This window comes from Erigeron canadensis, chromosome 7 (genome assembly GCF_010389155.1).
Source record: "Erigeron canadensis isolate Cc75 chromosome 7, C_canadensis_v1, whole genome shotgun sequence".
NCBI classification, from domain to species: Eukaryota; Viridiplantae; Streptophyta; class Magnoliopsida; order Asterales; family Asteraceae; genus Erigeron; species Erigeron canadensis.
The window spans coordinates 22944785-22956373 of record NC_057767.1 but is presented as its reverse complement, the minus strand read 5'-3'; the positions used below and the strand labels follow the sequence as shown (position 1 = coordinate 22956373).

Here is an 11589-nt window from a genome sequence, read left to right as displayed (position 1 = left end):
TAACGTACAGCTTAAGCAGACTTGTCTGCTATGGAAACATGATATTTTTCGTTCATAAGTTAGTCTTGGCCCAAAACACAATGTGTTTGGGCCATAAGTACAATGGAATTCTTCCATGGTTAGGCATGTTTGTACAAGAACAGTTCGAGCTTGGTCCATCCTTCTGAGTAATTTGTATGTGCTTTCCATGAGCAAATAGGCGCATCAATTGTGCAAAAGTGACAATAAATTGGCCGTTGCAGGCAGCGCGTTACAAGTGATTTCTATAACTTGAAACTTTATTCTGGACTAGCTATGAATATTATGGACTAGTACCAAAAGAAACAAAATTAAACCTGTCATCACATCCCTATGGGGGCACTAGATGATTTAATCATCATATATCAATTATCATAGAGTTTTAATATGCTAGACAAATTTAAGCAGCCATAATCATAATAATGAAGTAAGGAAATTTGATTCAGTTACACGAGCCAATTGACTGAAGGAGCACTTAATTGGTTGATCAAGTTATCTATGTTCAACGAAGAGGACGAGGATTCACTCCTTTTCTTCCAAATTCTGGCCATTCTTCTCATCTCTTCACCTTTTTCTTCCATCATTAACATACTCACAAGCTTTTCAACCTGTTTTCTGTCCACATTATTGTCAATCTCCATTCCAATGCCCCATTTGTTACAACTATACCAACAATTTGTTTGTTGTTCAGCAAAAAAAGGCCAACAAATCATTGGGACTCCACTAGAAATACTCTCCAGAGTCGAGTTCCATCCACTATGTGTCAGAAACCCTCCTATTGCAGGGTGGTTCAAAACTTTTTCTTGAGGACACCAACTTGAAAGTAATCCTCTTTCTCTCGTCGTCTCCAAGAACTCAGGTTGTAGTATTGGTGAGTCTCCTGATACAAGGTCGGGTCGAATAACCCATAAAAAGGTCTGGTTACTATTAGCAAATCCCCATGAAAACTCGACTAGTTTTTGGGGTGTCATCACAGTTATGCTTCCAAAATTCACATAAACTACCGAATTAGGTTCTTTTGAGGTGAGCCATTCCAAGCATTCGGTCTCTTCTTTCCAAAGACTTGAACCCACAAACTGCATATCCTTGTTCACCATAGTATCTGCAATTGTGTGTAACGGTCCAATTGAGTAAACTTGTGGATAAACCAATGAGAGCTGGTTTAACACGTCGTGCTCTAGGTCCTCAAAGGTGTTTACCAAAACTGCAGAAGCCTTTTTGGATCTGTTAGTTTCTTGTATGATGTAATTGAGTATTATATCGTCTGGATTTGTCGTTCTTAGGAACGTTGGCAGGTCCTTCAAGCGTAAACCTTCCATGCTAGGTATGCATTCAACAATATTATCCAAATATCCATTCGTTAAGTCACTAGAATCTGCATATATGTATGTTTTTGAGAAAACACAAAATCTAAAATTTAGCTTCCAATTAGCAGTACTAGAAATCGACAAATGTGGACACAAACCTGACTAATCTGAAATTTGCTTATGCACTCAATGCAGTTTTCATTTAGAAATTCTCATATGATCATAATAACTTTTCGAAATAAAAAAGTATAACAATTTTTTTTTTTATTGCAACCAAAAATATCTAGCTTCGCGCAGCTCACAAATAGTAAATAAAACTAAAATAAATTCACTAGAATAAATTTACTAAACTCTGCACCAAGGGCAGAGCAGAACTATGAAGGGACCTGGAAGGTCCGCTCCCAAAGTTTCGTTTATATATAGAACATGAATGTTTATAATAATACAATTAAAAACTTGGGTTTTACATATCGATTGAACATGCCCCCAAAAAAATTTGGTCTTTGATGCCCAAACAAGCTGCTCACGTTCCGCTCATGCCCAGCATAGTAAGAACTCCCCCATCTGCCGGGTGAGTTACTTCAATTTAATTTTTAATACATTGATTAAACTAATTGTGATGTAGGCCCAAGTATAGAGGAACAAGCACTAGTGTATTTGGAGGGCTTAGATAGGGGACTAAAGAGGCATTCACTTAAATGGCCATGACTTGAGCTATAGGGCTCCGTTTTTGACACGTAACCAGTCAAAACGATCGTTAGAACGAGAAGCGTCAAGTTGCAAACAGCCAAAGGCGGTTTGAGTCAGCCTTTAAGGCCAAAAACGCTATTCTCTATGAGTTATGGCCTTGTTCTATCTTTCTGGGCTTTTTTTGGAATTTTTTTTTTAATAACTTTCGGCCCGCTTGTTCTTTTAGACCCGTTCGAGCTTTGCTTAACTGTTTATATGTATGTAAACACGGGAAGTGATCAATTTTTCATATATTCAAAAATCATTTTTCCCTAAACACGTGTGTGTTAGTGTGAATTTTCTAATTTACGGTATTCTCTTTGAATCAACGAGTTTTAGAAGAATTGATCCTAGTATTCTTTGATTCAACATGAATTATTTATCTCTCGTTTTCGTTTTTGTCAAATTAGCAGGTTAATTGGGAAAGATTTGGGAGATCAACGAGAAAACAAATTCAAAAGTTCAATGGGCTAGTCCAATCAACGCATTTCCAAACAAGAACCCCAAAAGCCCCAACCCAAGTTGTAAACTTAATCGTATGTATTCATGTATGTGTCAAAGTCGTCACCCCTAATATAAATGCATAAATGGGTAAGCAAGTAAGTAATACCGAAACCCTATTCCACAGGTTATAGGTCACAATAACATCTATACCGGTATATATGTGTGGGTGGAGGTTGGGGTTGAGATTTAGACAGACTTACCCCTGCCTAGGATAGGATAGAGAGGTTGCTTCTGAGTTCTAGGAAGAACCTCTAGAGTCTAGGCTGTTAGAATATGATCACATAAAATGAACGTATGTCCGAAAAGTATTTAAGCCTACGGAGTCACACCTCAACGTGAATGTAACTATAATTAATTAATATATTAAATGTAATTTATTAATTAATTTGATCATGAAAAACTAACGATGGTCCGTTAAAAGAGTTAATAGTTAACGGTACTTAACTAACGGACTTAACGAATGAGAGTTGGAATTAGGAAACAATTAGGAGGCCCTCTAAAATGTTCCTAGAGGGGCCGGTCGATTAAGGGGTTCCAAAACCCTAAACTTGGTCATCAAGTTTCCTAAACACTATAAATAGAGACCTAATGTAATTATTTTCCATACACAATTCATTAGGTTTTCTAAAACCCTAAAAATCTCTTCTTCTTCTCTCTCTCTCTTGGTTCGATCAACATCAACAACACAAAAGGGTTTCGGGGTTTTGTTTAGGTCGAATTAAGGAGCTAGCAACAAAAGGTTGTTCGGTTCGTGATCAAGTACTAGCATACATACATTCCAATGTTGTGTGTGCAATCGTAGAGAGGTTTAATTCAAACCTTCTTATTAAGGTTTCTTGCTTTATTCTCTCCAATTTAAGGTACACGTTTTCTATTTTGGTTAATTAATTAACTACATAGATCTTGTCTTCCGTTGCGTGCTTTGTGATTTGATTTGATAATAGCTATATAACCCAACAGTGGTATTACGAGCCTACTATGTATGTTTTTGGTTACCAATAAATCAAAACTTGAAGGGGAGTTAGAGTTCTTGATCTTCAAAATTTTCGGCTATATATATGTATATTTAAATTGATTTTGTAATTTAGTTACATTATTTAAATAAGAAAAATATTTTATTTAATATATATAATATATATATATATATATATGGTTCGAAAACTTTTTCAGAAAAATAAAAAAAATTTGTTTTTTAGGGTTCCTAATCCAAATTTTGATTAATTGCATGTTTATGTGATAAATTGTATGTGTTTATATGTGTACCTTTATTTTTTAATTGTTAAAAAGAAGTAAAAATCATGAATTTTTCATGCAAATCATTCATGATTCTTACTTAGATATATTGATATGAAATCTTGATCATTAGGGTTAATTATGCTAGATAAATTGGATAATTAATTGTGTGACTATGTGAATTTTTCGTGTAAATTTTCTGCTTTGTGACAGTTTACTAAAAAATTCATATCTTTTAATCCGTAATGAGTTAGAGGTTGTTCTTTGAACTGTAGATGCTCAACACATAGGGCTAAAACTTTGTAGTTCTGGTCGAAGTTTGAATCGGACCAGAAACAGGTCTAAACAGGTCGTGAAGCTACTGGAATTTCCAGTGAGCAACTATGATCTTATATGATAATTGTTTGTTTTTTATATGTTTAAGGCTTATGCAATCAAGGTAACTTGATGTATGTGGTCTTCTTCTTTGAAGGGGGAGCCGATTTAGACATAATTAAACCATAGTGACATGTTTAGGTGGCCTACCATAACTCGTTGCATGCTTAATAGTTAATAGTTTATGATTTTGATATTTATTGTGATATAAATTGTGATCGAAATAGAGATTTTTTAATAAAATTGGAGTCTTACAACCTTGAGATACACCGGCTCACCCATTTGAACAAACTCTAAGAGAGGTATAAGTCGGAGTGCGCTATCCTTCTAAAAGGGCGGGTTTATTGCGTTCATCGCAAACCTTTGCCCTTGCGCTTCTTTGTGCGTTCAAATGGAGCTACCGAGCTCTCTTGTGTTGCTAAGACTATAAAAATGATTTTATTAAATGTTATGTTTAGAAGATATGCATGAATCTTCAAACATAACTTTTTGATCACATATCAAATTGAATGACCCAATAAACTTAAGTCATTTGCCATCCAATTTGTCAAGGACACATGGGGTCGTTGTTTTACTCACTGGTACACAGTGGTGAAATGGCGGTTGCATGGCAAAACCCATTCACTAGTACACAGTGGTGGACAATTTTGCGCGTTCTTAGTTGGACGACTTAAAGTGAGTTAAGCGGTGAGACCTTGACCCGTGGCAAAAGATGGGACAAAACATGACTACAAAGGATTACTTGATGAATCAAGTATAAAATTGTAGGTCCCATACTTACTAGGAATTGCACTTGTAATGCAATTATTGCTCGTCACTTACCTTTTGAGTGCAATCATTTTTAGCAGATCAACTGATGAAATGGTTGTATGTCAATTGGATCCTAGCCTTAATGAAATTAATTGTTTATTTTATAAACATTGGGTAATTAATTTCTTAAAGATTTATTATCAAAAATACCGATAATTGAACTTGAATCTGTTTTGTAAAAGGCAACAAATCCTTCACAAAACATACACCAATCGGTTTTCAGGTCGATGCTAGAAAGAGAAAACTTTCTGAAACCAACTTCAATGACTGTTTTGTCAATAGAAAATTGTTCTAAGAGTTGAAAAGAAAACCGATGTCATTTTGCGAATGCCACTGCTTTGCAGTTGGAAGCATAAAATACTCGGTACAATAGACATATTGAGGTTGCTTATTTGATGCTAGAAGCATGTCTCCTGAGCTTCAAACAGCAATTCGGATTGCAAAATCCGTGTGATATGATCAAATAACTCAAGTCTATGTACGGAAAACAAGTTGGAGATGAAATTACTTGAGCTAATTGAGTCACTCCATAACTTGAACACGAGTATGGGAAACCGGTAAGTGCTCATGTACTCAAGATGAAGAGTCACTTTGAGCAATTATGGAAAGGTTAAAGCTATGCATTTCTTCTGCCGATTCTTATGGACATAAGACACAATTACAAATTTGCATAGCATAGTTGGACTTCATATCAAGTTGATTGAGTATGAAGAAAACCTTTCAAGAAAATCTGAGATACCCCAAGTTCTTATGATCAAGGGGGGAATGGTTTAGAAAGCAAAACAACTGTAAAGCTAAAGGCAAGAACTTAGGTAAGAGAAAACAAAGTGTTTAGTCTCAAAACCTTAAAAGACCCTTTAGAAAAAGGAGCATACGGCTAAAGACCAGTCTTGTCATCACTATGCTAAGGTGAGACACTGGAAGAGGAATTGTCCTAAGTATCTGGCTGAGTTGAACAAGAAGAAAAAGCAAGTTGGTTTAACCAGTTCTTCAAGTATCTTCTTAACTGAACTATAAGTGTTGATGAGATTCAAATGATAATTCAATAGCAAAACAGTCAAGTTAACTTGGACTCTATCTTTGACATTGTCATCTTGCTTAATTTTTTTGTCAAGAAACGCATTTAAAGACTTCCATGTGAAGATATCTTACAAATCAAATGATGAATCATTTGATAAATGCGTGTCTTCGGCATTATCATTAGCAAGAAACGCATTAAAAGTCTTCAATGTGAAGAGATCTTACAAATCAAATGATGAATCGTTTGATAAATGCATATCTTTCGAATTACCGTTAGCAAGAAAAGCATTGAAAAACTTCAACGTGAAGGGATCTTATAATCAAATGATTAATCATTTGACAAATGCATGTCTTGTGTTTTTGGCAAGATGACAAGAATACCCTTTCCGCATAAAACCGGAGAGGGCTAAGGAACTACTTGGACTAATACATATCGATGTATGTAGCCCTTTAGACATATGTCAAGGAAAAATGCTAGCTACTTTAATATTCTATAAATAATTTCAGTCGTTATGGTTATGTTTACTTGCTTAAACATAAACATAAAGTCTTTGAAACATTCAAAGAATTTAAAAATGAAGTAGAAAATCAACTTGGTAAAACCATCAAGATTCTTTGTTCGGATCGAGGTGGTGAATACTTAAGCCAAGAGTTTAAGGATTATCTTAAAGCATGTGGAATTGTCCAACAACTTACTCCTCCATATACTCCTCAGCATAATGGAGTGTCTAAAAGGAGAAATCGAACCTTGCTAGACATGGTGAGATCTATGATGACCCTTACAACTCTCCCATTTTCATTTTGGGATTATGCTCTAGAGACTGCTGTACGCATTCTCAATATGGTTCCAACCAAGAAGGTTGACAAGACGTCGTACGAATTATGGCATGGAGATGTCCCTAATTTGTCTTACTTAAGAGTCTGGGGATGTGAGGCACTTGTGAAGCGTGATACGCCTGACAAACTTGAACCCAGAACTATTAAGTGCATCTTTGTCGGATACCCTAAGGAAACGATGGGTTACAACTTCTATGATCCCGCCAAAAACACTGTTCGTGTTGCTCGATATGCTGAATTCTTTGAAAAGAAATTAGTTCAAGAGAATAGTGGGAGGGTTGTAGAACTTGATGAGACTCAAGAGGAGGATGCCCAGGCACAACGACGCAATTATCAGGGGCGCGCTCTACCACTGAGTTAATAGCCCGTCGTGCGGGCCCCCACTGGGGGCCCACTATGCCAAAAGCGAGAGAAACCCCATCCCTCTCTTGAAGTCCATGCGGTACTCGTATTAGCTAAGTGAATTCTATCTTTGAAAGCTGCCTAGGGGTCCGCTTCACCTCCTAACACAAACAGTGAAAGTAGCAACCGCAAGCGAAAGTGTCACCTTCTGAAGATACTAGCAATCATCAACTTGGGGGGGGGGGGAATGTTCAAAGTGATGAACCTCAAGTCGATGATAATGAAGCGATTCCACTTCGTATGTCCGAAAGGACAAGACGTCCTACCGAAAGACTATATTTGATGGTAGAAGAAGACGTTGTTGGAGATCTCGATGAGCCTCCGAATTTCAAAGCTGAATTATCAGATCCAGAATCTGACAAATGGCTTGAAGCTACGAAGGTGGAAATGAAATCCATGAAAGACAATCAAGTCTGGAGCTTGGTTGATCTTCCACAAAATGCTCAAACCGTTGGGTGTAAGTGGATCTTTAAGAAGAAGACGGACATGGATGGAAATGTACACACCTATAAAGCTCATCTCATGGCGAAAGGTTATACTCAACATTTCGGTGTTGATTATGATGAGACCTTTTCTCCAGTTGTGGACATTAGAGCTATTAGGATTCTCTTAGCTATAGCAGCGTACTATGACTTTGAGATATGACAAATGGATGTTAAGACTGCCTTCTTAAATGGTTACTTGGATGAAGAAGTCTATATGGATCAATCGGAAGGTTTTATTGATCCAAAACATCCCAACAAAGTATGCAAGCTTCAAAGGTCCATTTATGGACTAAAGCAAGCATCAAGAAGTTGGAATAAACGGTTTGATGAAGAAATAAAAAAGTTTGGTTTTGTTCAAAATCCCGATGAGCCATGTGTATATCGCAAAGCTAGTGGGAGTAATGTTACTTTCCTTGTCTTATATGTCGATGACATATTGATCATAGGAAAACACATTCCAATGTTGCAAAATGTTAAATCCCATCTTGGAAAGTGTTTTGCCATGAAAGATTTAGGAGAAGCGACATTTATTCTTGGAATCAAGATCTACCGAGATAGATCAAAGCGGTTGTTTAGATTAAGTCAAAGTGCTTATATTGATAAGAATCTTGAAGCATTCTAAGTGTGGGTTTACACTCATGCAAGGACTTAATTTATCTAGAAAGAACAGTGCTTCTACACCTAATGAGGTGGAGCGTATGCGAAAAATCCCTTATGCTTCAGTTGAGGAATCTATTAGGTATGCGGTAAGATGCACTAGACCTGATATTGCGTTCGCGCAAAATATAGTTAGCCACTATCAGCAAAATCCTGGATAGGATCATTGAATTGCTGTAAAGAACATTCTTAAGTACATGTGTGCTACTAAAGAAATATTCTTGGTCTATGGTTGAAATCCCGATAAAAAATTCAAATGGCAATAGAATTTTTGATGTTGGATTTCAGACTAATAAATATGATTCAAAATATCAGTCGGAATACATCTTCATTATTTAAATGAAGGCACAGTGGAATGCTATGAGCTAAAAACCACAGTTGCCATATCTGCAACGGAGTCTTAGTACATTGCCGCCTCAGAAGCCGCAATGGAAGCAGTCTGGATAAGGAAGTTCATTAGCGGGCTTGACGTGATCCCCTCGAGTGACTTACCCAATGATATGTATTGTGTTAATACTGGTGCATTAATCATTGCCAACGAACCCGGAGTTCAGAAAGGTTCCAGACATTATGCTAGACGATATCACTATGTTCGAGAGCAAATCGAACTAGGGGAGATCAATTTACTCAAAGTTCACACAGATTTTAACTTAGCTGATCCTTTCACAAAAGCTTTGTCTAGGCCCAAGCTTGAAAGGCATGCCGAGGGCATAGGACTTAAATTAGCTAGTTATTTCATGTAAATCCGTTGTTCGTTATTTGGATAAAGGATGTTAAACAATATATATTTTCCATAATGAATTAAAGTACTTGATATGTTTGATTTCATTTAATATTAAATTGTGTCCTATATTTGCATGTTTAATCCTTGAATATTTTATTTAATATTTAACTATTTTATCAAATATTCTAAATTGTCCATTGTCGATTAATTATATGGGAATATAATTAAACTAAGACAAATCTGAGTGATTGGTTATATTCTTGGAATATATAATGGATGGTCCCACAAAACTCACATGATATTCATAGTGGATGCATATCGGACTATCCCACTAACGAGTTATCACTTTATGGATCGACGTCATTAAGTGAAATTCGTAAATGGTTACGTCATTAAGTCAGTAAGTCAGCATGTACGAATCTCACTTACTAGATGTAGTTCTAACTCACTAGAATAATGGGGTACACAAAGGGCTATTTTTAGAAAGTGTCATGAAGTATGATGACTGACACGTGTAGTGAATACAGGATTTGTTCATTCAATTTTAAAGTTGAAGTATGATACCATTAGCGCCCTCATTTGACTAATTAAGATGTTTGCATGGCCGTGCTCAAATAAATCCAGATGGTTCTCGATTATATTTGGTAATCATTAGTTAGTTATTGAATGAGAAACATAATCGTTAAATTATGAAATGACCTTGATCCATATTCATATTTAACAAGGTATCTGAACAAAGGGATAATAAATGCCTTAACTGTTTAAATATACTTTAAGAAACTATACTTAAATTTTTTCGGGAGCATTGGTGTGTCGCTAGACACTAACCAATGTTATTACCTTCATTCATTACGAGCTCAAGTGGGAGCTGTTAGAATATGATCACGTAAAATGAACGTATGTCCGGAAAGTATTTAAGCCTATGGGGTCACACCTCAACGTGAATGTAATTATAATTAATTAGTATATTAAAAGTAATTTATTAATTAATTTGATCACGAAAAACTAACGATGGTTCGTTAAAAGAGTTAATAGTTAACGGTACTTAACTAACGGACTTAACAAAGAAGAGTTGGAATTAGGAAACAATTCGGAAGCCCTCAAGAATGTTCCTAGAGGGGCCGGTCGATCAAAGGGTTCCAAAACCCTAAACTTGGTCATCAAGTTTCCTAAACACTATAAATAGAGACCTAATCTAATTATTTTCCATACACAATTCATTAGGTTTTCTAAAACCCTAAAAATCTCTTCTTCTCTCTCTCTCTCTTGGTTCGATCAACATCAACAACACAAAAGGGTTTTGGGGTTTTGTTTGGGTCGAATTAAGGAGCTACAACAAAGGGTTTTTCGGTTCGTGATCAAGTACTAGCATACGTACATTCCAACGTTGTGTGTGCAATCGTAGAGAGGTTTAATTCAAACCTTCTTATTAAGGTTTCTTGCTTTATTCTCTCCAATTTAAGGTACACGTTTTCTATCTTGGTTAATTAATTAACTACATAGATCTTGTCTTCCGTTGCGTGCTTTGTGATTTGATTTGATAATAGTTATATAACCCAACATAGGCTTGTGTAAATCGATATAGTATTAATTCATTTCATAACAAAAAGTACCTTTAAGTGGAATGAGTCCAATTTCCCTAAGTGTTTCATAGTATGTATAAGCCAAGAAACCACAAGCACTTGATGTCCAAAACATAACTTGAGGAACACCCAATTCATTCGCCGCATCAAGCGTAAAACCCATTCCACCATCCGAAACTATACAACTCACCGAAGGTATCGTTGTGCTCACATTCAGCTTCAACAAGAGCTTCCTAAAAGGGTCTAAACACGTTTCGGAGGTGGACTTGCATAAAGATGGGATATCTTGTGTGGCATCCAGATTTTCGGGTGGTGGAAGCCCATCAGGAATGGTATCAAACTGGAAACACGGGTCGCCGTTGAGGTTTTCCGAGCCTTGAGACTTTAAAAGGCGCTGGTGATTGAATTCAGTGTTGACAAAGGTGATGTGGAAGCCTTTAGAATGAAGGATTTTTGCAAGTTTTAACATTGGGTTAATGTGGCCTTGTGCTGGAAATGGTACACAAACTGCATGAGGTCTTTGCATCATGTTTTTGGGTTTCATTTTTTTTGCTTTTGAGAGTTATACGAATTTTTGAAATGCATTCCATGTGTATGATCTTATTATATATATAGAGAGTTTAAATAAGGATAAGAATATGTGTGAACGGTACAAAAAGAACTTGCATAAAGTATAGAAATTAAAGAAGACAAATAAGGGCCCTTTTTTGTATTTACTTATCTTGAATTTTTGGCTAGCTTTCTTCTATCGAAGGAAAACGTACCATAATCAAATTAAGTTTAAATTAGATTTTGTTTCTGAATATCGTAAAACAAAAGGAAACCGCAACGTGTGTTAATTGTTAGCGTGTTGGATAGAAGTGAGCCGTGTCTGTACGTACATTAATTTAGCTCATTATCACAAT

The 11589-nt window shown here is 36.1% G+C and overlaps 1 protein-coding gene across 1 annotated transcript; it reads right to left on the bottom strand.

Annotated features, from left to right (window-relative positions):
* Window positions 1-340: 340 nt before the first annotated feature.
* On the bottom strand, window positions 341-11245 carry LOC122607758 (7-deoxyloganetin glucosyltransferase-like). The gene is made up of 2 exons (XM_043780791.1): window positions 10715-11245; window positions 341-1393 (listed from the first exon to the last, which is right to left on the bottom strand). Exons 1-2 carry the CDS (start codon window positions 11226-11228, stop codon window positions 465-467), a joined length of 1443 nt encoding a protein of 480 aa, XP_043636726.1. The 5' UTR covers window positions 11229-11245; the 3' UTR covers window positions 341-464.
* Window positions 11246-11589: the final 344 nt, after the last annotated feature.